This window comes from Emydura macquarii, unplaced genomic scaffold (assembly GCF_026122565.2).
Source record: "Emydura macquarii macquarii isolate MOO-44397 ecotype Brisbane River unplaced genomic scaffold, CSIRO-AGI_Emac_v2 contig_1045, whole genome shotgun sequence".
NCBI classification, from domain to species: domain Eukaryota; kingdom Metazoa; phylum Chordata; order Testudines; family Chelidae; genus Emydura; species Emydura macquarii.
In genome coordinates this window covers 20,642,695-20,668,785 of record NW_027131182.1, presented here as the reverse complement: position 1 = coordinate 20,668,785, position 26,091 = coordinate 20,642,695, and the positions used below count along the sequence as shown (strand labels likewise).

The window sequence follows — 26,091 nt, the reverse complement described above, 5'->3', positions numbered from 1 at the left end:
AGCAAAAAAATGGGAGTTACTTACAGAGTTATAGGACTAATGTGCCATCTTGTTGGTAGTCTATGAACAAGGCAGAACCAGTGCTGTGCTTATGTGCTAGCATTAGTATGGAAAATATGTGCAAAACTTACCTTATCTGCATTAGAAGCAATTCTCATGGCCTCTATGGATTTTACTTGTGCTTCTCTAATTGATCTTACAGGAGGAGTACAGAATAATCATTCACACATTCCCATATATAAGCAGCTGGTGAGAGAGAGAGGGGACTGCAGCTAAAGAGGAATACTCTTTCCTCCCAGCAACCAGGAGCGGCATGTTGTGTTACAATGTCACTGCTAAGATCACACCACCATAACATCATTTGGTGTGTCTGTCCTGCAAGGCACAAGTGTTACTGTCGAAACACAGTTCCAGAACAATAAGCCTTAATTTAGTGTAATTTTGTGTTCAAGTGGATCATGAAATAGAAAATTGAAGAGCTCCAAGAAAGCTTATACTCGTAGTTCAAGGTATATTGGGAGTTATAGTAGAGAGGAAGTTAAGATGCTTGACACATTCAAGCAACTTATGAAGGCTATTCACAACTGATCAATCCTTCCTTTGTCTATCCATACTATGACAAAGGGATGCCCAGCAAAAGCAGCACAACCAGCATTAACTAGAGTAAATACTGTTGTATGTGGCAAATAAACAGCATTGGACATTATGGTGAAGTGCTTTAAAGATGTGACAGAAACCTGTGCAATTCACTGCTGCAGGAAATCAGTGAGACAAATATGCCTGAATAAGGTAAGTAGCTGCAATCATTAGTGATCATTAGTATAATCAAGCATCCTGTTGCAATATGTAACAATCCCTTGCAATCCTCAATTTTTTTTTTTTTTAAACATACATTGTATCTAACACATGCTTTTTGGATACCTGTGATAGCATGCTGGTGAGATGGTTCATCTACAGAAAAGTGCGAGGCACAAAGGACAGCTTGTGGAACACAGAGAGTTGACCTGTAGAGGCTGGAAAGGGTCACAGCAGGGAAGCAAAAAATGGATTTGATGGCAGAAGTTCTCCCTTAGAGAATACTCATTTCTAGGCATGCAGTGTCAGAGTATAAACCTAGGCTTTGTCTGGTTGATAAACTTGAGCAACTTTTTTAGTGTTGCTCTGGCCCTCATAGTATTGCATCTGTTATGTTTTCTAAAGTGGTTTAGGTTGATTTTGAACCATTAATTACATATTAGGAGATGGTTACGAAATAATGGCTGGCACAGAGATGTGGATCAGGATCCTACCCAGTAGATGTCAGTAGAGAGACAGCTATAGGTGGGAGTGTGCTAGGGGACCAAAATTAACTTTTCAGAAGGAACTTTGAAAGTCACACAGTTCACATTATTAAAGAATAAAGCCACCTTCCCTAGTTTCAATATGTGTTATGAAATAACAGATGTTCAGTTTTAGTATAAATCACCAAACTGCTAAAGGGATACAGCCACCTTCAAATTTGATGAAAGACGAGGTAAAAGTACTCTCTCTTCCCTGTAGCTATCCTGTTTTTGTGGTTTTATATACACATTTACCTACCTTCTGAATTTTCCTCCAATTTCTTGTTGTGTGAAAGACCCACGCAAACAGAAGACAGTGACCACACAGGGAAAGTAGTGAAACTGGTAACACAAATAGTTGTCAAATGCATATACTAAAAAATCTGAAAAAATTGAGGCTTTATTTTAAAATCTTTCAGTAATAGTGATCTGAGGGATTTACTTGTGTCAATGGTAGGATTAAAACATTACCTGAGTGATTTTTAAATTCACTGATACCCTTTTAAAAATTCTGAACCCAGTTCTGTAAAGATTCAGTCTGCTATTAGCAGGTATATACAACAGTTAGCATCACAATATGCAATTTTTAACAGCAGGGTTTTCTAGTGTGCTTGTCTTTTATTTTTATATTAAACAGAACTCCAGTACATTAGTTGCTATGGCATTCTGTATCAAAGTGCAAAATATAGACAGTAGAGGGCAGAAATATCAGCATCAGAGAAGATTTTAAATCTTAACTGCATTTCTCAGTGAGAACATCATCTGACGATACAGTTCATTAAAAGGTAAAGAAAGGGGAAGTTGTTAGCAGAAAAAGTAGTCTGGAAAGGTTGAGAACCACTGTCCTAGCTATGAGACTAACTTTTGAGATTTACAAAGGACTTGACTCATATCGTCTAAACTTCAGCCAATCTGATTCAGATCTCACACCAGTTTTACACTGTGTAATTCTTTCAGTGTCACAAGTTACTCCTGACTTCTGCTGCTGCAAGCAAGATTGGAATCAAAGCCCAGCACCTCAAAATAACGTTAGAGGTAAAACTAAACAAAACCCCAAACTTATGCACAGTACAAAATATACATCACATTTCCAGCATTATTTTTGAGGCTATGCCCACTCAAAAGTGCAAAAAAAAATTATTCTTTACAAAATGGAATTAACTATTTAAAGTAATAAAAAATACAAATACAAAAATCAAAACCAAAAGGCAAACAAACCAACCCACCAAACCTATAACATTAAATGGTTAAGTGACAGATGCAAAGCCCTACTTATTGCTGTGCTTTCTTTGTAGTTTGATAACAGTATGATTTCCAGACTGTGAAAAATCCTATCGTCTGAGGCAATAAAATATCCAGTGAAGGAAAGTGAATTTTATCACTCACTGCCTACTCAATAAGCTGCTAACTCACCTAAAACCCTAGATGTATGACACTTATCTGCACATCAACTTGTGACTGACCATGAAAACTGGCTGCCTGCCTGTGTTTTCTTACAAGCACCACCAAAAGCCACAAGAAATGAAAGATTTTACCACCTGCTCCATTGTTAAATTCCTCTTCTGGCTTTGAATGCACATGACTATGTATGAGCATTCTGCAAGTACAAGATGGGAGCAACTGGGTCCCCCCCCAAATTGTTAAAAGAGAACTGAGGCAGGAGATCAATTTTTATCTTCAACATTAGGTTGCATGTGTTAGTTGATATACCCAGGATTTATAATTGTAAATCAGAAGTTTGTTCTTTAAGGAATTGTTTAGAACACAACTAAATTTTTAAAAACTCAGTTTGGCCCCAAACACAACTGGTGGCAACTATATTTATTTGTCAGACAATCGAGTTTGGGATCCAGCTTATCTTCCAACACATCACCATAAAATAATATGTAAAAATATAAAAACCTTGTAGGATAAAAACAAGACATACTGAAAACAATTCAGCTGTTATTCCAAAGGCACCTCTACCAGCCAGGAAGGTTGGTTGCTTGGCCGGCCACTGTTTACTGAGTGAAAAGACTTTGGGTAAAACTTTTAAAAAGTGCGTAAGTAATTTAGGAGTCTAAGTCCAATTTTCAAAAGTGACCTGGTCCCTTAGACACCTTATTTATAATACAGTATATGTAAAGAAAAGCATATTGCAACGGGCAATGTTGAGAGAACTGCCTGTCAAAGTTCAATCATCTCAGCCCACAAACCTTATAATGTGAGCTCTCTCTTTAACATGGAGATTTTTAGTTTTTAAAACCTAAAATTCAAAGATTTTGTTTTAAAGTAAAGGGTGTATACATATATATAACATTTTTCTTTTTAAGTGACCTTATGCAAATAAAACAGCATCACATAGGGTCATCTGAATAAGGGTTCCTTTTTAACTCTTAAAACTTTTCTTTCAAAAGTACTACTGTATTTTAAATTGTGCAAATCATAAGTTACTTTTTAAAACGTTCTTTAGATATATGAGAACTAACAGCGTGTGACAGTAATCACGTTGCTTAATGCACAACTGAAAGGCACTCAGCTACTATGATGATGAGAGTGGTACAAGAACCTTTTTCTGTGCCCCCATAATACACCACACACTTTCTTTCATTCCTGCACTGTTGTCAGCTACTCAACTAAGGGCAAAATCTTGCATCTTCTTACTCATGCAAATAGTCTGTGGGGTTACTGCCATAAGTAAGGATTACGAATCTAAATAAAGGTTTTCAGTTCAGATTTGCTCTTTGGGTTAGAGAAAAATGCCATGTAAATGTAAAGGTATACTAAGTGATTTTTATCAATAATAAATACCGGCCTGTTTCTTCTCCCTGGTTAAGATGGTGAACAGCACAAGAAAAGGGTTCAGAAAAGTAAAATTTAAATCCATTGGTGTAGTGCTGAGAATTTGAAAACTGTCACAGTAGCACCTAGTAATGACAGCAAGTCACAGTGGGTTTTCAAATTCAGATCTTCTGCCTTTAAAAGAGACAACACATGCAAGGCCGCACTAAGGCAGAAGCATGTCTCATTTAGAAGCACTTTCCAAATACCATACACTGTAAAAATTTAATTTTTGTAATCTTAGTGAAAGGAATATGGTGGTGTACTTTGATATGAAGTACCCATCCAGACATCCTATACTGGGCATAGTATGGAACTTTCATACCCTAATGAGGATGCATTGCCCATTTTATAATATATAAAGCGTGTAATGTTATGGATTAGCTGAGACTCAGATTTGATGGGAAATGTGAATCAGTTCTCGAAGGCAATCAAAAAGTAACTAAAACAGTAAACTGAGCTTTTCTTTTCCCTGTCCAGAATCAATATTCATCATGCAATGATTTCATCTAGATCATTTAGTTAGTAGAAAAATTAATTTGACCAGAACAAAGGAGGCTATTAAACATGGACTGATCTTGTTCCAAAATAGTCTGAAAAAAAGTTGCTGTATTTTGCTTTTTGTGGAACAGGAGTGGGATTTCTGCCACAATGTGTTACTGTATACTCCAGACCTGCCAGTTCAAAGGGCTATTTTGTTTGTAAGGAAAAAAATATACAAGAAAATGCACTATAAATCATTTTGAAAAAACTGACCTGCAGTTACTCTTACAATACAGAAGAATCTGTAAAATATTTTCATCCATAAAAAAGCATTTTCATTCATTAAAAAAACAGTTTAACAGTTATTGAACTTTAAGGCACTCCAGCTGAAGAGCTGATTGGACAAAAGCCAATGTTTGTGGCTCAAAGGATTTTAGTTCGGTATTTCCATTGTTGTCTTCAATCTTTGTCCTTTGTGAGTTCTGTAATTTCATCAACATCTTCTACATCCTTTGTCATTTTTTCATATTTTCTCTTGAAGAAGCCAAGCTGTAAGAAGTTGTGAAAATAGTTTGTCAGCTATGTATATTGTCTATTTTGTGCTGCCTAGTAATGAAAAGTACTAAAATTAGAAGATTTACACCTGCCATTTATTTAGTCATTTAAAAGTACATTTCTCAGTTGGTTGAAACATTTTCACAGAACATTTTTTTTTTTAATGAAAAAGTTTTTTGAGAAAAACAAGTTTTTATCTAAAATTTTCAGGTTGTAAACTGTTTTTGTTTTTACAACCTCCTTTAAAAAAAATTTTTTTTTTTAATGAAAAAAATGTTTTTTCGCTTTCATCAGTATTTTTTGGTGGCAGAAAACTACTGATTTCCCAGCCAGCTGTAATTACACCAAGCTGTTAATTTAAACATGATTCTTGATTCATACAGTAGCTTTTTCAAACAAACAATGAAAAAAATACTCAAAAGCAGGAGTGTGTCTCCACCCTCGCCCCCCCTTCAGGTTCAAGTTGTTATGTTGTGTACGCAAATCATTTAAAAACAGAGGGTGGAGGAGATATAAGCTTCTGCTTGGTGCAGTCAAGTGCCAAAGCTGGGCAGCCACGTGTTTTTACACCAAAATAAACTGGGAACTTCTGCCTTGGTGTACCAGGGAGCTCTTCAAACACACAGAGACAAACTGCTAAATTTCTGAAAACCAGGCACTCTGTATAGCCCTGCTCCTTCGTAGTCCCTCCCTGCCCTATCCCCACAGGCCTCTTCCTTTCTCCATCTACCACTCACCCTGTCTGCTTTTTCCATATGCTTGCTCATTTTCCCATCTTTCCCCACAGTCCACCCCCTCATCCCTCCTGATGCCCAACCTGCCTATGTGGAATATTGGAGGTACATGCAGAGCACAGCTGGCGAGTTGTGGAGGCAGGCTGGCAGCAGATCAGAAAACAAAAGTGCCATGGTTATATAAAAAGTTGGTGGTAAGTCACTTACCCATTACCTGCACCAGGTCCCTTGTCTATTAAATGTATTCCAATAATTTTACACATTTCCCAGGGCTGTTGCGAGGATCAGTTGTAACGTACTCTGAGATCCTCACACAGAAGATGCAATACTAATAAAAATATTTTTATCCCCACGTTGCAGATAAATGATTGTTCTGCATTATTACACAGTAATTCCAAACATTTATAGCCCTGACGAATTCAGGCGGGAACGTTCACTGGGTTTATTTTTAAAGATATAAATAACTACTCACCTTCCATAAAACAGCAACCAGTGCTAACAGCAATAGGAGTCCTGCCAATATACTTCCTATCACAACTCCGATTGGTACCTCCGCTTTCTCCTCAGGCTTCATTATTGTAACGGGGATCTGAAAGCAGACACTTTGAGTTGTTGTGTATCAACATGAACCACATTAAATAAGTTTTTCTAACCCTGATCTTTTATTCAGCTGTAATAGTTGTGCAGATTCCACGGTGAAAGACTAGAGGACTGCACCAGAATTATTATGGTCTATTTTACTGGTATCAATAGCTACTTGTTTTTATTATTAATAGTTAATTGCTTTGTGGTAGTGACACAGAAGCCCCAGTACCATCGTACTAGGTGCCATACAAACATACATAACAAGATGATCTCTGCAGAGCCCACAGAACAAAGAGGAAGAGTAATCTCTTCATCACCTCCTTCTCTTTTCACTAACGGGAATCCTTCTGCAGTGAATCCACGCACTGCAGACCGACATCACTGCTAGATATATCACATATACCCACTAACAGACATGGGGCTGGGACTGGGATGGTGCTGGTCCTTCATCTTCACAAAATAAAGGCCTCTGCTAAAAGAGAACTAGTACAAATTGACAGTAGTAGTAGGTCCTTTATCATCATTCTGGGCCAGATCCAAGAGGGCAACATTATTTATATTATTCATTATATTCACGCATACACACAAAAGTCCAGACATTATACCCACCCTGAATGTTGAAGAATCCTCCCATGCCAGCAGGCAGATGGCTCCCTGCTCTTTGCCTGCAGGTCCTAACTCCCTACTTGGAACTATTCTAAGATCTGTACTAATTCTTCCCTGCCCTTAATGCTAACCATGTTTCCACTACCAGTTCTTGGCTTGAAGAAGTGGCAGCAAGAGGAGATGGGTCAGGTTGGAAGGACAGAAAAGGTGGAATTGTGCTGGGACCTGCTCTTCCTTGAGTTTCTAGATGCAGCCATGCTTCTCACTGGTCAGAAGATCTCCTACATCTGAAAACAGAGCTCCCAAAATATCTGGAAATTAACTAATTTCCAGGTGACAGCTACCAAGAAACGGACTAGTTTTGCATGTGTTAAGACTGATTATAAACTTAGATGGATAATTACAATTGTTCTTCTAGAGATATTAGCCTAAGGATTATAAACTTCACATCTTGTTAATATTACTTGCAAATTTCAGGAACTTTAAACTGTTTGGAGGCACATTTTGATTTTCATATGTGAGGAGTTATGTTTACAAAGAGATCTAATGGGAATATGTTTTACTTGCTGTGAAACCTGACAAACTATAGCCATGTATTTTTTTTCAGGGTTGCTTGCTCTTGGCTTTGTCTGATGGAATTTAGACTCAGGCTTTCTGGGAAACCCACACTGACACATCAATGATTTAAGACTACCGTTGGAACCCTGTTATTGTGTTAGGTGTGGCTATGGTATCCATTTCACTGCAACGGTATTCATGAATTTTATAACTCAACAGCCGCAATAATGATCTTAGCAGGTTAACATTCTGTACTTTGTTCTCCAACTGGCAGCCCTTTTTAACTGGAAAAAAAATCTGAAGATTTCTCATACCAAATACATCTAAAAAGCTTCTCTACCCAATAACACAGGGACAACATTCAATTCATTTATGCTGAAATCAAGCTTCTCTAATTTGCAATAAAGGAAGAGCTACTTTTATGTGGGGATTGGCTAGTACTGTTATGGATATTAGAAAAATACTGATGCTACCTCCTTTCAAAGTGTATCTCTGCCTTTTAAAAAGTCACTATGTGCAAATGGCAGTCTCTTAGGACCAAACTGTGGCCCAGCTTGCATGGTGGCACAAGGGAGCGAGGAGGCATAAGACACCTCTGTACTGCTTTATTCTGGCTACTTGTATTGGGTAGCATCCTGGGAGGGGAAGCAGGATCTGCAAAGCTGCTACATGCCTTCCCCTGGGCAGGTGTGCAGGAAAGGGTGGGGAGTGGCTGGCTGCACTGGCATGCGGGGAATGCACACTATCCTGGGTGTAGACTCCCTCCCCATAGCAGCAGCAGAACTGGTTTGTTCCAGGAACAGCACAACAATGCACTGCCCCTGAGTCCAAGCAGATGGTAAGCTCAGGCTACTGAGCAAGAGATCAATCATTTCTCCCAGTATGGATTCTGAATACAATGTGTTGACTTTACTTATCAAAATACATATTTATTCTTGTGAGCTCCGTAGAGCCAAAACAGCTCAGAGAGTGGGAGCTGGGCTCCATTCTGGCTTGAACATCATCCTCAGAACTAAGTCCCAACTGCAGAGGTATAAGCCAGTGAGAATCTAGCTTAAACATGCAAGGCAGGCAGTTAGAAGAAACATCTTTTTACTTGCCAACTTAGTGGATTTGATCCAGAACCATTGAAAAAGAACAGACATGAAGGGTCAAATCCTGGCCCCACTGAAGTCAGTGACAAAACCTCAATTTCATCCAGAATCTCCACAATGCTATTATAATAAAAATTACATTAACTACACATTAAGTATGTTCTCTATTGGTCACTAAATGTGGATTTTACACATTTTGATTGTTATTTAGAGTCAGGAGATTCTAAATAAACAAGATTTGGGGGGGAAATTGCATTTTTGCCTCTAGAAATACTTATTTTGCTTTCATTACTTTTAGTGTGTCATGTTAGGACCATTAATGTATGTATCATATACTCTATGTACGATTATTTTCATGATATATTTTTGTTGATATTTAAGGCTTTTTTTTTTTTTTTACAATAGAATTATGTGTTTATTTGTTGAGGGTCAATGGTGTGCTCAGTCATGTACAAAGAGAGAGATACATGCCTAGAGGATCTTATGATATAAGTAAAGGCAAAAAATAAGATTTTAAATTAAGGCTTTAGGCAAGGGATTCTCAGCTAGTCATGCTACCATCTGATACAGAAAGGGGAAAATTTGAGAGGTGAGGGAAAGAAACGGAGAAAACCTGAATTCACATATAAACCTTTGGTGGCATGGAGACTTGAGGGTCCAATTTATTTGAAGGAAATGTCCTTTGAAATAAAAATACTGAAGACTAACATCTCCCCCACTATCCCCTCCCCCAAACCCTATAATATGGCCCAAATCACACCTGATGAATGAACCATTCAAATCAGTGTAAAAAACTCTCACTGATTTCATGGGACCAGGATTTTATATTTTTTTCAGGTGATCCGAAATCACTAAAAAGTGGAGGATACAACACACATTTCCAATATTCATTTTTAAGGTGGACACCAAGGTTCTGCACACCAAACTTACATTCATGTATGATTAATTTCTTAATCACGAATAACAATTTCTACAATCAATTTCATGATCTTGTTTTGCTAGTATAATTAACATTTAAGAATTAAAGTAGGGTAACAACAAAGAGAAAGATGTCAGAGATATACATGTCTCATGATCTCAGACACTCCAAATATCATGCCAGTCCAAACACGGGCATCTGCTTTTTTGTGGGATATTGTGAAATTCTGCCAAACCTACAAATATACTCTCTCTTCTTTTCAGAAGTTCTTCAGGAACTGAATATATGCCTGAGTTCAAATGGTCCCATTTAGAATCTCTTTACAAAGTGCAATGTTGCATGGGAACAATGACGACAAAAACAGTACTGTACTTTAGCCTTATTTCCACTTGGAGATAGGTCAATCAATAACTGCCCTAGTACATATTTAATTGGATTTTCCACTTAGCTGCAACTGGGTGCTGATGCACATTATCATCATCAATCTGACTCCCTTATTAGCTTGTTTCTTGAGTTGCATCCCGATCCCCAAAAGCCTTGAAATAGATCAATTTTTTAAAATCAGATGGGTTAGGAAATTCTCTGAAAAGGAATACAAAACCAGTATTCCAAGTGGAGGAGTGTCAACTCACACACAGACCAAGGGAAGGAGATGTTTTTATTCCTACTGGAAGGGTATTGTTGTAACAATTTTCCAGTATTTTTCCAGCATTATTTAAATTTATATTTTAATTAACGTAATCCTTGGGAGGCAACATTCTAAACCATAGCAGTGTGTACAACAGAGTATTTAAGAGAAAAGTCACTAAAGCATCAATATTATTAAAATTTCCAAATTATATCCATTCTAAATTGGAGACTACTCTGCAACATGTTGCAATTTAGATGTGATTTTGATCATCATTAGAATTGTGCAAAACATTCACAATTAAACCAAAATGCACCTATGAAAAAAGAACTTAAAACTCAGATGAGATTTGCTGAAATGTTTCCTAAAGTTCATGAATCCAGGCCAATTTATTGTTTTGTGGCAAAATCATTGCAAAATTTGACATTTTTAACATGAAACCGGTTGAACCTCAGAGGTTTCTACTGAGTTTTGCTGGTAGTTTTGGAGTTCATTCACAACAAAACTCGGGTGTGAAAACCTATATACATTAAACAGTGTTTCCAGGAACACAAGCCAGCTGAAACTGACATTTCAATAGCTCCAAAAATAGACAAGTGAATAAAACCAACTTAACATATTCAAGCACAAACAGATTTTCTGTAACTTGCCCCATGCCCCCTCAGTGACATTAAAAATCAAATATTAGCTTTTAGATATAGTAAAATATAAAGAAAGGAAACACTTCCATTGAACAACACTCACAGTTAGGGTATTCTCTCCAATTACAAATAATTCTGGGTTATATGTATCAATTTCTGCATTTGCTGTCAGCAGTAATGTCTGGAAAGTTGACTGCAATAGAAAAATTAACTTGTAAACTATATTCTAATCAAGCATTTCCATAATGAAGATGTTTTCAAATAATTTTCCTTAAAATGAATGATACTGTAGAGCTGAAGAAAATTATAGTATTATAAAAACTGGAATTATATTTCCCAGAGTTTACAAAGCCAGGAAAGTATTACGGTGCAGGAAAGTAGTGCATATATATGCCAGTAATGTAGAAATCAACCTTGCTATGCTTACCCTTAACAATTAAGACTCTTTTAAAAAAAAAAAAAAAAAAAAAAATCTATTTTCATCAGACAGTTCAGAGAAAAGGAGATACTAAAATATCAATACTTTTTTGAAACCTTTTGCTGCTGTTTAACTATGAAGATGACTAGGGAATCAGAGCAAAGGGGGGTATGGAAAGGCAACATAACGCAGTATGGGGACATAGCTCTGACCTTTAAAAAATGTGGAAAATGAGAGTGTGCTTTTCCCCTTCCTTTCCCCCCCCTCTCTCTCTCTCACCAACTTCTCTCTGCTTTTCTCCTTTTTTACTTTTTTCTAGCACTATCTGTTCTTCCCCACCCCACAGCATCTGATCCTCCTCATTCTTTCTGAACTGAAAAAGGTAAAAAATGGAATTATTTTTAAACGGCTTCTTGGCTCTGACATAGAGATTCCATCTCCTTCCATTAATATTTCCAATGCTAGAGGAGCCTGCTCAGGAGTTCAAACATTACCAATTCAGCACCGCTGTGCTCAATGTGACACCATCCACATGCGACAATCAGAACAGGGAGACCAGTCTAAAAGAGTGCTATAGGAATGGGCCTGTTAGTTGAGGAATATGGGCAGAACTCCAGACTTTGCATGCAATACTGGAGAAGCTCTCCCAGATGGGATGAACATTTGGTCCTTTTATCTCTTGAATCATCATTCTCTACTTAACTGTTGACTCTGCAGCACACTCTCCTTTCTCTTTGTTTCACAGATGCATGCATGCACTTCATCTTTTCACACAGAATGCCTGTGGTTGTCATGCTAAATGTAAAGGATTATAGGGTGCATTGCCATCTATAAACAACTGTTCATGCTAGAGTACTGACAATCAAGCTAAGAACATGCAGCCATGAGGTGAAAGGGAAAACTGTAACAGATTTTTTTCTGCTAGAGGGAAGCCAGCATTATCTGCCACCTCTCCTGCTCTCCCAGGACACAGCCACTTATCCCCTTTTATTGTGACCTTTTGAGTATCTCAAACAACATCTAAGTATTCTTGGTCCAGCTCATCAAAAAAATAAATACGTTCTTTAAAAGGACGCTATAAAGACAGGCAGACTTTTGATTCACACTCACATAAGCCTATTACACTATCAGTCTAACCTGAGGGCCTTTTTCTTTTTTTATGGTCAGAGTATTGATGTTTACAAGAATCCTGCTTGCAAATTTCAATACCTAGTCACAAGACTTGGCAGACAGAACACAGACAGTGCGTCATATGCCTGAGATGGCAAACAAACCTAGAATGTTAGGACAGTTTTGCTTGTTTGCCTAGTTGAGAAGCAGACATTGTTTCATTTCAGAGGGCTGCTAATTTATTCATGATTAGCATTATATCTTGGAGGACATATGGGAATTTAAGATGTGATAGAGTTATTATTTAAATGATATTTTAAGTATACTGCAAAATTCAATCTGGGATCTGTTTCCTTGACAAGTGATCCTTTTAAAAAAACAAAGCAAAGCAAAAGGTTTTTATAGCTTTGTACTGAATGTACACACCTTTTCTGAAGAAAAAAATTGGCAATACTAATGATAACATCAAATTCTGGGCTTCTGGCACTTTGAAATGATTTCTAGAATGAATGCTATATAGGTAGACTTGGCAGGATTTGGTTTAAATCGATTGATATTAGTAAATGTTGATTTCAGAGGGCACACAGAAATCGACAAATAAAATACCGATCGGTAACAGCTGGTGTGAATGCAGCCTGCCCCCAGCACTTTGCACCTTCAGGGATCAGGTGTCACAGGCCATGCAGCAACTCAGGGAGCCCTCTGCAGCCCTGCTGACATGGGAGTCAGTGAAAGGGACCATGACAGCAGGGCTGCAGAGGGCTCCTTGCATGGTCGCCAACTGCTGAATAGGTTAAAACAAAACAAAAAAAATCTTTATGGCCACATGTTGTCTTTTTCAGCTCTAAAGAAATTCTAGTTTCTGCTGACTTGAGCATATAGGACAGCAAAAGCCAACACCATGAGCCACAATCCAGGAAGATTTGTGTCGCCCTTGTAGCTGCAATGCCTCACTGGGTTTCTCTCTCTATATAGTAATTTTAAATGGTTTGTTACACAGACTTAATGTCTACTTCAGCTTCAGTTGCAAATTTCTGCTTTAGGATAATTGACAAAATAATGTTAAACAAGAAGAGGTAGGGATTTCTATGGAAGGGGCGCTTTCAGTACTAAGTTTAAAAAATATCAACAAGCAGGTATAACATCTCCCATTAGAAGGTAGTGGATACTTACAGCCGCAAAGGTCCCATTCCAGATTCTGGTAGACACATTTACAAAATACTCTCTTTTCAGTGTGAGGTCTTTCATCCTGCATGTAATTGTATTACAGTGCATGTTCTTACAGTTCTTTCAGAGAAGGGAAAAAAAGAGGTATTAGCATGATTTTAAAAAAGCATAATTCACTTTAACAAATACTATAGCTTTAATTCTAAAATTTCTTGGCCCTTGCTAAACAAGTTTCTTAACTTAGGTATTCTGTGTGTATGAATTAAATGCTCGTGACCCATGCTGGATTGGTAGCCCTGATGGCTAAAGCCCCCTGCTTATCTATAGGGCAGATACAGTATGAACCGTACAAGTGCAAGCTTACTCATACCTCCGCACCAGTATAGCTCAGCCCTAACCCAGAGGGATATCCTTTAGCAAGAAGTCTCATTTCACATAGATTCTTAATGTTATATAAACATATTTTTATGATTATTGATGAGGAGGTTTAGATTAATTTAGTCAGCATTAGTGATCTTAGTTGCGCACACACTGCAGGAATAAAATATATATTAATGGTCAGATGGTCGCTATAGGAAAACCTAAAATAAACTAAATTAGACAGACATGAGCAGCATAAAGACCAGAGTTTGAGTGAGCCATAAGGAATAAGTCTTAGGGATTGTTCTGCGAAAAGAGATAACCATATGCACATACGTATACATATACACACGCATATATCTGCATATACACACACACACACACCACGTATGTAGTGGAAAAATGGACTGTGGTTACTGTGCAGAAATTTTAGCTGTAGAAAGAAAAATATATACAAGAAGGAGGAAACAGCAACACAGTACAATTATAGACCCCCTATCCTGCATTGTGAGTCATGCAGGTGGACTGCTGAGCCTGTGTGGAACATCACTGATGTCAACGGGGCCCTGACTGGGCACAGAGGTCTGCCTATTACAATGCAGCATTGGGACCACAGATGTTTTAGTCATAGCTTTTCTGTACCAGTTCTTTTGTAGCTCTGAAGTTTTCTTCCTTGAAAGATGCAGAATAAGATGTTCTTCCTATTTGCAATGGATTAATCTTTGCATCACAGCTGACACCTCTGGTCTAGAAAGGCAATGCAGAATTATACTTGGTGGAACCACAAGGGTGATTTTGTATATTAGTATGATAAGTCTACTATCAAAGGGCCCTTACTATTATCACAGCTCAATACAGAATGCTTTTGGAAAATACTAATAGTGTATTGATTTCCTTTATAATTCAGAATTAAATTGCTTTAAAATGTTTTGGTAATTCTAAAAACAAACAAACAAAAAGCTCATGTTTATCAAATTTTATAAACTGTGATTTATGATTAGAAAGCAGGTCCAGTTGTGAAGTTCATGACCTTTGACCTATGTATAATGTGTGAATTATTTGGAAAACACTGTCCAAACTAATATTGGACCGTGGTTTTTCTCAACACGCATAAAGGAAGTGCATGCAGATAAGGCAAGTTTCCCTGAGGGCAATGTTCTGTGGAAGTTCTGGATGGAGAATAAGAAGGAGCTTGTTCCATTCCTGACAGTGTAACAACACATGCTTAAATCTAGTCCCAGATATGGGGCTAATTGTTGGTTAAACAATGAACTTGAGATCCTGACCCCACTGAAATCAATAACTTAACTTCCATTTGGCAGTTACTTAATTGATTATGACACCTACTTTAATTATGTGATTAAATACTATTTTTTCCACCTGCCCTTGACAGGTATACTAGGCAATACTATTCTCTCAATTTTTACAGATAGCCTCTCTGTTGATCAGTTGCCAAAGTCACTTGCCCAGGGTCACATAAGAAGCCTGTGGCAGAACAGGGACACGAATTCAGACTCCCAAGTCCTAGGCTAGTGCCCCAACCACTGCAGCATCCTACCTCTTCCTCCTATCAACTAGGACTGAAAAGAAAGAAAGGAGTGAAATTCAGTCTCAGGATATCACACCATGACTGCTTGTTGGCCATGTGATCCTAGATCTCAGCTCTTATTCTACTATTCTAATGAGTCTACATTACATTTATTACACAGGTTACAGTTTGTAATCGATATAGTTCAGTTCTTCACCTGATCTGTGTCCACTGCAGTTAGATACATCAGCGGATTGTTTCTTTTAGTCCACTCTGGAAGATGGATTTTTAAAGATGCCATCTTTACAGGAATACTTCCCGTTGTAACCTACACAGCAAATAGCTAGTTATTCATTTATGTAGCTATAATTAGATAAGAACCAATTATTCAGCTATACCAAGAAAGTCAGAACTCTCTAAGACTGATTAAAGCTCTGAACTGCTTTCACTGCAATATTTTCCCCTGTAACTACAGTTATCTCTAACTGAGCAGTAATTGCATTATACCAGCATTACATGTAAAATAATTTATACCATATAATTTTGAATCCTTAGCTGCTTTCTAAACAAAGCTTTCATCGGTTGAATAAAACACTCCTGGAAAAGCAAATACATTGTCACAGCCAATAAGCCTGTTATACAAGATAGGTTACATTTAAATTACATTTATATTCCTATAGTTGTTACCATTTAATTTAGGTTTCCTCCACGTTGAATATTTGCAGCTAAACTTTCTGCTGAGTTACATAACCAATGCTATTATCAAGAATTAGACTTGTTCATATAATTCCTTGAACATTGCTCTGAGTACTTAGCCCTTAGCCAAGAAATCAGTATGTCCTATTTCAATGGCCCAAGTCCTGCAAAGACTTACCAATGTGCTTAACTTTATGCACTGAGTAGTCTCATTAATTTCAGTCTGCAGAGGAACTGATAGTCTGACTTCACTACAAAGTACATAAAGGTAAGCACATACGTAAGTCTTTTGCAAGGTCTGGGCTAATGTGAGCAGTTAGAAAAACACACGTGCATAGAACCACCCATCACTAAATGGGAATCTTACCTTTAAAACAGTTAAGATTGTGCATTATGGTAGTGAAGCATTCAGGCTTCAGCTATTTAGAATCATTTTTCTCATTGATCAAGTTCATAAAGCAGCACAGTAAAACACACCAAGGACCATCATTTTGATTGCTCTTTAGACTATAGATGGCAAGGCATGATCTAGTCTCATCCCCAGAAATGTTTACTAACCTTCACTGAAAAATTGAATGCAGGGCCAATCTCTTCAAAATTATTCACAGTGGAAAGAATATTACGATCAGAGTATACTTCATAGAAATTTATGCTGGTAAGCCTGGTAAACAACCATAAAACAATACATTTTTATTTGGCAGCTATGAAATTGGATGCTTTTTGGTTCATTATAAATCAGTGAATCAGAGTTCAGACGTGTAATAAGAGATTCAATTATTTGTATACTTGCGTTTAGTTTAATTTTAAAAAGTTGCTTAAGAAAGAAGAAATTTCTTATTGGAGCCCAACTCTCTAAGAGGATTTGAAATGTAATACAGCAAAGCAATACTACAAAGTGGGAAACATTTGCAGGTGATGTTAAAATATACACACTAAACCAGGATTATTATTGCTGCTGTAAACAAAAAATGAATGTTTTTTTATCCAGGGATTTTAGGAAATGATTAAGATGATTGAAAAGATAATAGGTGAAGAGTCGCATACATTTTAACACTAATTTCGCTACTGAATAGAGGTGTTTGAAAAGCAAATATCTGCATTGGAATGATATAAATAAGACTTGACATTTTTGGAGAAAACTTATGGATTCATCCTGCTGTTGGGATGTAGGAATCGCCTCACCTGATGCAGTGTCACTTCAGGATCTTACAATATTCTTGAAATAGTTTTTGTAAAAGTGGGGCTGTTAAACACAGTATTTGTGGACCAAATACTTCTAAAATTCCTCTCTCTCAGACCTTGTCTACATTTTCCTAGACTTGCGATGGTGTGTAAAGTATGTGTAGCTACATGGTGTAGTGAAAGGTAGGCTGTGTCCACACTCACTGCAGCATGTAGCTACACGCACCAGTGAAAGATTCTGGCAGGGGGGCAAGGCAGTAGGAAAAGGCTCCGGCAGCTCCCCATTGCTGGAGCCTTTCACTGTAACAAGGAAAGGTTCTGGTAAAAGGGGACTATTGAAGTCTTTCCCCACTGCACTAGAAGGCTCTGCTGTTGGAGACTTTTCCTGCTGCCTCTCCTCTGCCAGATTTTCCATGCTGCCAAAGTCTTTTTACTGAGGCAGGGAAAAGCTCCAGCTGTGGGACAAAAGTAGTGTAGACATGGGAGACATGGCTTGGGTGTGTAGAGAGCTGTGTACAGTACTACATAAGGGCACAGGTGTGTAGGCACTCTACTTGCTTAAACAGCTCCTCAGTGTCTACACTGCTACTTCTATCCGTGCTAGCTGGTGTGCAGTGTCGGTATTCTACATGCCACCGTAAGACTAGAACTACCCTCAAATTCATTGTTGCTGTGCACTTTTAAGCAGGTGCCACCTTTCATCCCAAAAGTGGCACCTGTGTCTCAGTGGTGTTTGGAGTGATTGCTGTTTATTGTTTTCTAGAACTATAGAAAGCTATTATTCTTATCCCTGCACCAGCAGTTGACTGCATGAGCACATCATATATAGCCCTAAATAGTTTATCCTAGACAATGAGGATTTTCCTTGATCCCAAGCAAACTACCCATTTTGAAAAGGGCCTTCAATACATTTGAGCCAGCAAGCCCACCACAATATATAACCGGGGGTGGCCAAACTTACTGACCCCCTAAGACGTGCCTCCCCGCTGGGCAGAATCCACTAGCCCTACCACCCGGCTGCAGGGCAGAAGCTCCAAGCTTCTCCCACCTGTCTAGGTGGACAATGGCTGCAGGGGCACAGAGAGCTCCGCAAGTTGCACTTTACTTGTAAAAGAACCCTTGCAGCACTACAGCTGGTCCCCTCTGGTACATACTTAATTTAATTATTAAAAACACAGCATTTTTGTGGGGGTTCTTGTATCAACCTAGCTAGAATACAGATGTTACAGCTAGCAGAGATACAGATACACATACAGAGATACAGCCAGCTAGAATACAGAAGTTACAGCTACCTATCTAGGTAATTATATGGTTATTACCACTGCAGTATCTGAGCACCTATAATATCTGTACCTGGGTAAGTATATATTTAGGGTTGTATAATTATATTGCTGGTTTTTTTTTTAAATTATTTTTCTTTTTAAAAGCAAATCAAGAGTATATAAAGACAATAAGATGACTTTTCCTGTACTCGATGAAGCAGGAATTGCTAAGAGCAGCCAAATAAAGATAGTGAATCTAAGGTCTCGAGGTCTCTCACAGGCATCTCCATATTCTAATACCTTTGACAAAAATTACTGTGATTCTTTTCTTTATTCAGCGTACCTTGTTAAGTGAATTTCTGCATCATATCGCAGAGGAATTGACAGGTAGACCTGGTTGTCTGCTTCTTGCGCTTCATTACTTTCACTATTTGTCAAAAACATAGTTTATTCACTCATGTGTTATAACTCACAATTACATTTAAAACAAATTATACTGGCAAAAATAGTTAACTTATTGTATTTTAACTGTGCAGCATTGACAGAGGATGCTTTTTAAATGAAATTATTATATAAGAATGTACTTTACCTCAAAGCATGAAAACTTATATTTGCCATATCCTGAAGATTTTTTAAATTAAAGTCAAAATTAATATCGAAATATACCTACACAAAAGACAAACAAATAGGTTATACAACAAGCAAATCTAAAGTGCTTACAATTAATTATAATAATTATTTTTCTGCACATAAACATCTAGTGTTCAGAATTTTCCAGTGAGCTGCTGTGTATTGTAGTACTATTCTCTACATCGTACATACAGAATCATTCTGTTCCTACCTTCATCTACAGATTTTTATATCCTTTTGCAAACACAAGCCATATGCATGGGTTTAAACAGGATGATGTAATTGTTAGCTGCGAACAGCACCAGTGAGGTTTTCAGAGTTAGGGACATAGGAATATAGGACTGGAAGAAACCTCCTAGATCATTGAGCCCAATCCCCTGCAATCCCAGGCAACTCTATTTATAATCCCATTCATAAATTTATCAAGCTCCATTTTAAAACTGGTTGGGTTGTTTGTCCTCACTATTCAATTTATAATTTCTGACTCTCTAATTTCCAAGCTAAAAGTATTAATAACCAATTGATATCCATTTGTTCTTATGTCAACTTTGTCCTTTATCTTAAGTAGTTCTTCTCCCTCCTTGGTGTTTATCCCCCCAGCATAATACCCTATATTCCTGATGTAGTTAAATAGAAAACTCATATTCGTCTCAGACAGCACTTAAAGTAGTCTATTGTAACTCCAGCCAAAGTAAATTTTCCTGCATTTGATACAGATAATTCACAATTTCTTTCATACATGTATCACAGTCACATTCATTTTTTCATCTTATTAAGCTATTTATACATATTTATTGTTATTGTTTTAAATGAGGCAACAGGCCTGATAAAATTATTAAAATAAAATATACCCTGTGAGTTTGGGGGATGGAGGGTTGGGGGGGGCTCAGTGAGATTCAGGGGGGTTGGGGTCACTCTGGGAATAGGAAGCTGGGGGGATGCAGTGACATTCAGTGGGACTGAGGAGGATCTCTCTGGGAAAAGGAGACTGCGGTGATATTCAGTGGGATGGGGGGCGGTCTCTGGGATTTGGTGGTCTCACAGGGCCTGGAGGTGCAGTTAGAGACAGGGGGGTGTGGGATGGGAGGTCTGGGGGATTCAGTGGGGTTGGAGTCTCTCTGGGTATAGGGGACTGAGAAGTGCAGTGAAATTCAGAGGGGTTGGGGGTCTCTAGAGATGGTGGTGCAGTGACAGTGGGGGTTTCAGTGTTGAGGGTGCAGTGACAGCACGAATGAGAGTCTCTCAGGGGGGAGGGGCTGCAGTGACAGTGGTGACTGGTGGTCTCATTCAGGGGAGGGATGCAGTAACAGTCAGTGGGCCTGGGAGTCTCTCTGGGATAGAGTCAATCCTTGGGCCCTGTTCCAGGGGTATTGCCTCTGTCCTCTTGTTCCATCCCTGCTACTCCCTGTCTTGTCCTTCCCCGTTGGCCTGGCTCTAAGCTTGTCCCTACAAGGTGCCAGTTGGCTGGCAGGGGAGGGTTTGTGCCCCATGTGGCTTCTCCCAGTCCCTCGCCAGCTTCTAGGCTATGCCAGAGCCTCTCAGAGCTGCTACATTTGCTGCTCCCCAGGCTCTACCCCCCACTCTTCCCAGTGACACAGGCCCCCTATGTGTGATGGATGGCCCAAAATGCCTGGGTGGCATCTGCCCATGGGCTAGTGGGGTAGAGCCCAGAGCACTGAATGAGGCAGTAGCAGGAGCCCGAAACACTGTATGAGGCGGTAGCTCTGGTGGAGGCTCTGCACGTCTCAAGTGATCTGCCTCTGAGCTTTCATTTTTTTCTTCCCAAGACTCCCTGAAATTCAAGCACAACTCAACCTTCATTTTTCTAGGTTAAAGAAGCCAAGCTCTTTTAGTCTCTTGTAAAAATAGGAACTCCATTCACCTGATCTTTATAGTTGCTCTTCTCTGCCCCTGTTCTAATTTAAATTAATCTTTCTTGATCATGGGTGACCAGAACTGTACACAGTATTCCAGATGAGGCCTTACCAGTGCCTTGTAAAAGGGCATTAATTCTTCCCTATCTCTACTGGAAGTACCTTACCTAGACATCTTAAGATCATGTTTGCCTTTTTCATGGCCACATCACACTACTGGCTCAGTCATCTTGTGATCAACTAAAGCACCCAAGTCTCTCTCTTCCTCTATTGTTTCCAACTGATGAGTCCCCCCCATGTATTACAGAAATTCTTATTTAGTCCCTAAGTGCATGACCTTGCACTTTGTACTATTAAATTTTAATCCATTCCTCAAGGTCCTCCGGTTCTCCCTATATAATATTTCCAACACTCCTCTGTACTGATGGTGGCTCCCAATTTTGTGTCATCAGCAAACTTCATTAGCACACTCCTACTTTGTGCCAAGGTCATTCATGAAATATTAAGTTGTTTGGGTTATATACTTTCTTAAGCATTAACACAGATGAATGAAAACTCACGCTACTCCCTGTATTCATTCTGCTGTCTATAATCCATAACAGGTCCAAGTTGACCAGAGCTGTTAAAAAGTTGGGGTCACATTCAATCCAGTGAGTTTTTTCTTGCACAGGGAACATGTTTCTGTTCTACTTGGCAAGTTTCTCATTGTTCCAAATGACTCTGTCATGGAACATTTGCCTCCTGCCTCAGGGGAACAGAGAAGAGGATGGGCTTCCTAAAACCTTGGCTATCCTGATATTTACACACCTTCTTTCAGGTGCTGGGCCATCCACCTCCTTTCATGGCAGCACAGCTCCCACAAAATGGTTGTTTGCAGTCATGGAGAGGGAGTTATTGTTGACTGAACCAAGCAGGAATTCCCAGCTCAACAAACTGCTCTGGTCAAAGTCTCTGATGTCTTCCTCCTAAGTCAAATCTCAGAGCCAAATCTCACTCCATCTTCATCCTCCTTGATCCATCAGTTCCCTTCAACTCAGCTGACCATGCTCCTCCACTTGAAGTCTTGTCCTTCCTTGGCTTCCATGACTTTGTCCTTTTCTGGTTCTCCTCCAGCCTCTTTAACTGGATCCTTCTCGTCCACCCTCCAACTTTCTCTGGGGGTTCCACAGGATTCTGCCTTCTCTCCCCATTCTACATCTTATCTCTGGATTATCTTATCCACAAACATAAATTCAACTACCATCTCTATGCTGATGACTCTCACATCTTCCTCTGTACTCCAGACCCGTCTCCTTCTGTCCAAACTAAAATCTCAGTCTGTCTTTCTGAAATCTCCTGGTGGGTGTCCAGTTGTCAGCTCAAGCTAAACATGGCTAAAACAGAGCTCTTAATCTCCCCGCTCGTCCCCACTACCTCCTTTCTCGATCACTGTGGACACCATCATCATCCTGCCCGGAAATCAGTTCAGTCCCCAGGGGAGAGTGGCTGCTTCCCACCTTCTGTCCCCAGCTCCCCACCCTTACTGAGATACAGCGTTAAAGTAGCATGGTTGGGAGAAACGTGCAGCAGAGCCACTTCTGTCTCCAGTTCTGTGGGTTTGGGGGTTCTTTGGGCCATTTTTTGTTACCATCAGAACAGGCTACAGGTAACCCAAAATGAGGTTTAAATTTAACCAAATCATTAATCAGAAAACAGTTCCTGTTATTTGTGTAGGGGCACCCGTTTATAAGCATTTTGGTAGGTATAACAAACTTAAATACAAAATCTGAGCAGTACCTGTTGTCCCGCTTTAAAAACTGGATAGTTGACTTGGCAAATGACTGATTTATGGCCAGTGCCCATCTGACATGAGACTTCTGTCCCATCAGCCTAGAGGAAAAAAAAACCAAACCCCTAGGTATTAGCTTCTGCTACAAAACCAGAGAATTCCCTACATTACATTTTCAATGCAACATCCACCACGTAGGGCCAAATCCACTCCTTAATCCAGCTGTAGTTCCACTGTGGGCTAGGACGACAAGCTGTTGAGAGGCTGTGCAGAGGAGATTTGGACTGGGTTGTGCGGGAAGTTGGAACTGTGACTACATAAATCCACTGGCAAACTGTCTCTGTGCCAACTGCTTACTGGCTTTAATACCCCCAGAAGAGGGTTGTACTTAGACACAAGGAATATAGATAAGAGGCCACAGAGGTATGTGTTTTATTAGTAATGAGCCCACAGTGACACTGAGGAGCCACCTGGTCTTCTGGGTGTAGCGACACCTACAGCATTGACTTTTATTATTTTTTAAATGGGCTTTGTGCAGGGGCCCAGATTTGGCCCTTTCAGAAAATTAACCTAACTGTGAACTTGCACAGAGAATCACTCAGTTCACATTCCATTGTCTAGTTTCATATAATTCTTGTTCTAGGTCCTTTCTGCTCCAAGGCAGAAACCTTTTTTTAGGAAATGAGGTTCCCTTGAAGACTGAACTTTCTCTACACCAATGGAAATTTAAAGCAGGGGATAAATCCGGTTTTTGTTGTGGTTCTTTGCGCAATGGAATCATGGTGATTGTGCTGTGCACTGGGGGCTGGATGAAAGGTGCATATCGCACGTGTTGCGTGTAGCCCAGCTATTTGCAAGCTCACTGTGTAACAGCATGCAAGAGAACATGGGTCTTGGTTGGGTCAGGACAGAGTCAAGGGATTTGCCTCTTCATGAATGCTCCCATTCCTTCCCTTCCCACAACAGACAGCCATGGAAGTATCCTGCAGAAGACACTTCAACCACTGGATTCTAACCCTCATCATGCACCTCTCCAGCTGCAGCCTTGTAAGCTGGGCCAGGCACAGGGGTCTGGATTTTATCCTGTATTAACTGATTGGGAGCAAGAGTTCAGATAAATGATTTATTCCAGTCCCCAAAATAATTGGTAACATTCCTTTCTTTTTTGCAAGGAAAAAATCCACTGGAAGCATGCTTTCTGGTAGAGTGATCATCTTGATCTGACTAACTGTCTAGTTGAAATACATGACCTTGGCAGTGATGCTATTTCTAACTCCAAAGTCTGTGTTTTAAAGCTCTATCCATGTTGCACACTTGATTTATCAAGTATAAACTCTCTGTGGCACAGCAACAGTATTCAGAAGTTTTGCTGGGGGTCAAGCAGTAGATACGGGATACCAAGTCTCAGGGTAAGGAAAAAATGATGGTAATAGTGAGGAAGAATCAAACTAGATAGATTGCCAGCTTTTTTGTTGACCTGGCTGTCTCTATCCTTGATCTAGAATACTGATATGCTACATTTAGTTCTGACTGATGGTAAGACAGAGCTGGAAGACTATTTTGGTATCCTAGGGAATAAGCTGAGAGGGAGGGGTAGTTTGCACATCAGTCTTTGCTGTGAAAATGATACTAGAAAGAAAAACATCTCTCTGGGAAAGCAGAAAAACAGCAGTAATGGTAGGAAAAGTTGAGAGGAGATGAATATTTCTACATACTGGTAGAGAAGATGAAGCAAAAAACAAGTTTTCTGAAAATGTAGCCTGGATTCTGGTGTTGTAGGCATTTTCCATTCTGTTTCTTAGTTTCACGCTGAATGTTAGCCTTCTGTTCTTGCTGCTGATAATAAAGGGCTGTTTGCTGTTGAAAAAATTGTTTGGTATTATAAATATAGCAACAAGTACAATTGCAGATCACAAAAAAGCATTATATTTCCATTGAGCAACAACTACTCACATGCATAGCACTATCAAATTTAAAAGTTCTACGTACGTACAGCTGGAGCTTTACAAAAACTTTTTACAACGGTAATAATGCTGTGAACTCATCTTTTAAAACTGACCTGAATGAACCCTTTTAGTAAAGCTGCATAATCTTAACTATGTACTACCAATATGACTTCATTAAGTTTTAACAGTAGAAATGCTGTAACTCTCTTTAAAGGCCAAGTAACTGTCAGAATTCAGTTGCCTTCCAGCACTGTAATAAATCTGGGTACTACAGATGGTTTCTCATCCTCTATTAATATTAGAAACTGAAATACTCTTTATATATTTTTTCTACAAATATTTGCTGCATTGCAAAGAAACTCTTCCATTTTTATTCAGAGTGCAGTTGGCAATAACGGTCCTTACGAAAAACTCACTTTATTTAACACTTACCCATCATCTGTTTTCTGTTGAACCGCAAGAACAAGATCAGAGATGCAGAGTTCGTCCTCACCACACTCTTTAATAAAAGGGATCTACAGGAAAAGGAAAAATTATTTTCCTTTATTTCTTTAGTTTCAAATTACAATTTGAGGACCATCTCTGACTATATCTAATTTAACTTCAACACCTCAGAGGTGTTACGATCCCCATTTATAGATGTGTCAGTGAGACCTAGTAACTAAGCGACTTTCATGAAGTCATAGAACATAAAACTGGGAAATGAACCTAGGCCTTCTGTCGTCAGTACAGTGCCTTAACCACAAGGCTATCCTTCATCTCTATATACTCTGTCAACGGGAGCTCTGTTGCGGGAGCGGCTGTGCGCTTTCAAACAGTAAAGTTCTATACTTACACTGTAGGCCACAGTTGCAGGAGAATATATATCGAGGACAGGACTGGAGCCAGGATTCTTCAGACTAATATCAATGCGCAGATTAAGGGAATTTACAGCATCAGAAGGCTCCTGTAACACACACATATATTCAGCTGGCAATTGGCTGTACAGCAGATCATTTAAAACAGTATGACATATTTTCTATTAATAATATTTAGCATGCTGTAAACAACAGAGACTAACACAAGGTGTTTCTTCTCTTCTTCTAATATTGCAGCATTGCTCAAATAATGAAAGACAGCTAAAAAGAGACAATTTTTTAAAGTGCTTATATACAAATGTTAGAAGTCCAAATACTACGATGGGTGAATTTGAGTGCCTTGTATTAAAT

The 26,091-nt window shown here is 38.9% G+C and overlaps 1 protein-coding gene across 1 annotated transcript in view; it reads right to left on the bottom strand.

The window, feature by feature from the left end:
• Window positions 1-1,432: 1,432 nt before the first annotated feature.
• Window positions 1,433-26,091, bottom strand: part of ITGA2 (integrin subunit alpha 2) — a 102,973-nt gene continuing 78,314 nt past the window's right edge. The window contains exons 18-30 of the mRNA XM_067545612.1: window positions 25,719-25,829; window positions 25,316-25,398; window positions 24,653-24,794; window positions 22,946-23,038; window positions 19,255-19,331; window positions 19,009-19,092; window positions 16,780-16,882; window positions 15,743-15,853; window positions 14,640-14,744; window positions 13,644-13,757; window positions 11,046-11,135; window positions 6,384-6,500; window positions 1,433-5,171 (exon numbers count right to left, since the gene is read on the bottom strand). Of these exons, the coding sequence (XP_067401713.1) occupies window positions 5,082-5,171; window positions 6,384-6,500; window positions 11,046-11,135; window positions 13,644-13,757; window positions 14,640-14,744; window positions 15,743-15,853; window positions 16,780-16,882; window positions 19,009-19,092; window positions 19,255-19,331; window positions 22,946-23,038; window positions 24,653-24,794; window positions 25,316-25,398; window positions 25,719-25,829 (1,320 nt within the window). The 3' untranslated portion in view covers window positions 1,433-5,081. The remainder of the gene's footprint in view (window positions 5,172-6,383; window positions 6,501-11,045; window positions 11,136-13,643; window positions 13,758-14,639; window positions 14,745-15,742; window positions 15,854-16,779; window positions 16,883-19,008; window positions 19,093-19,254; window positions 19,332-22,945; window positions 23,039-24,652; window positions 24,795-25,315; window positions 25,399-25,718; window positions 25,830-26,091) is intronic.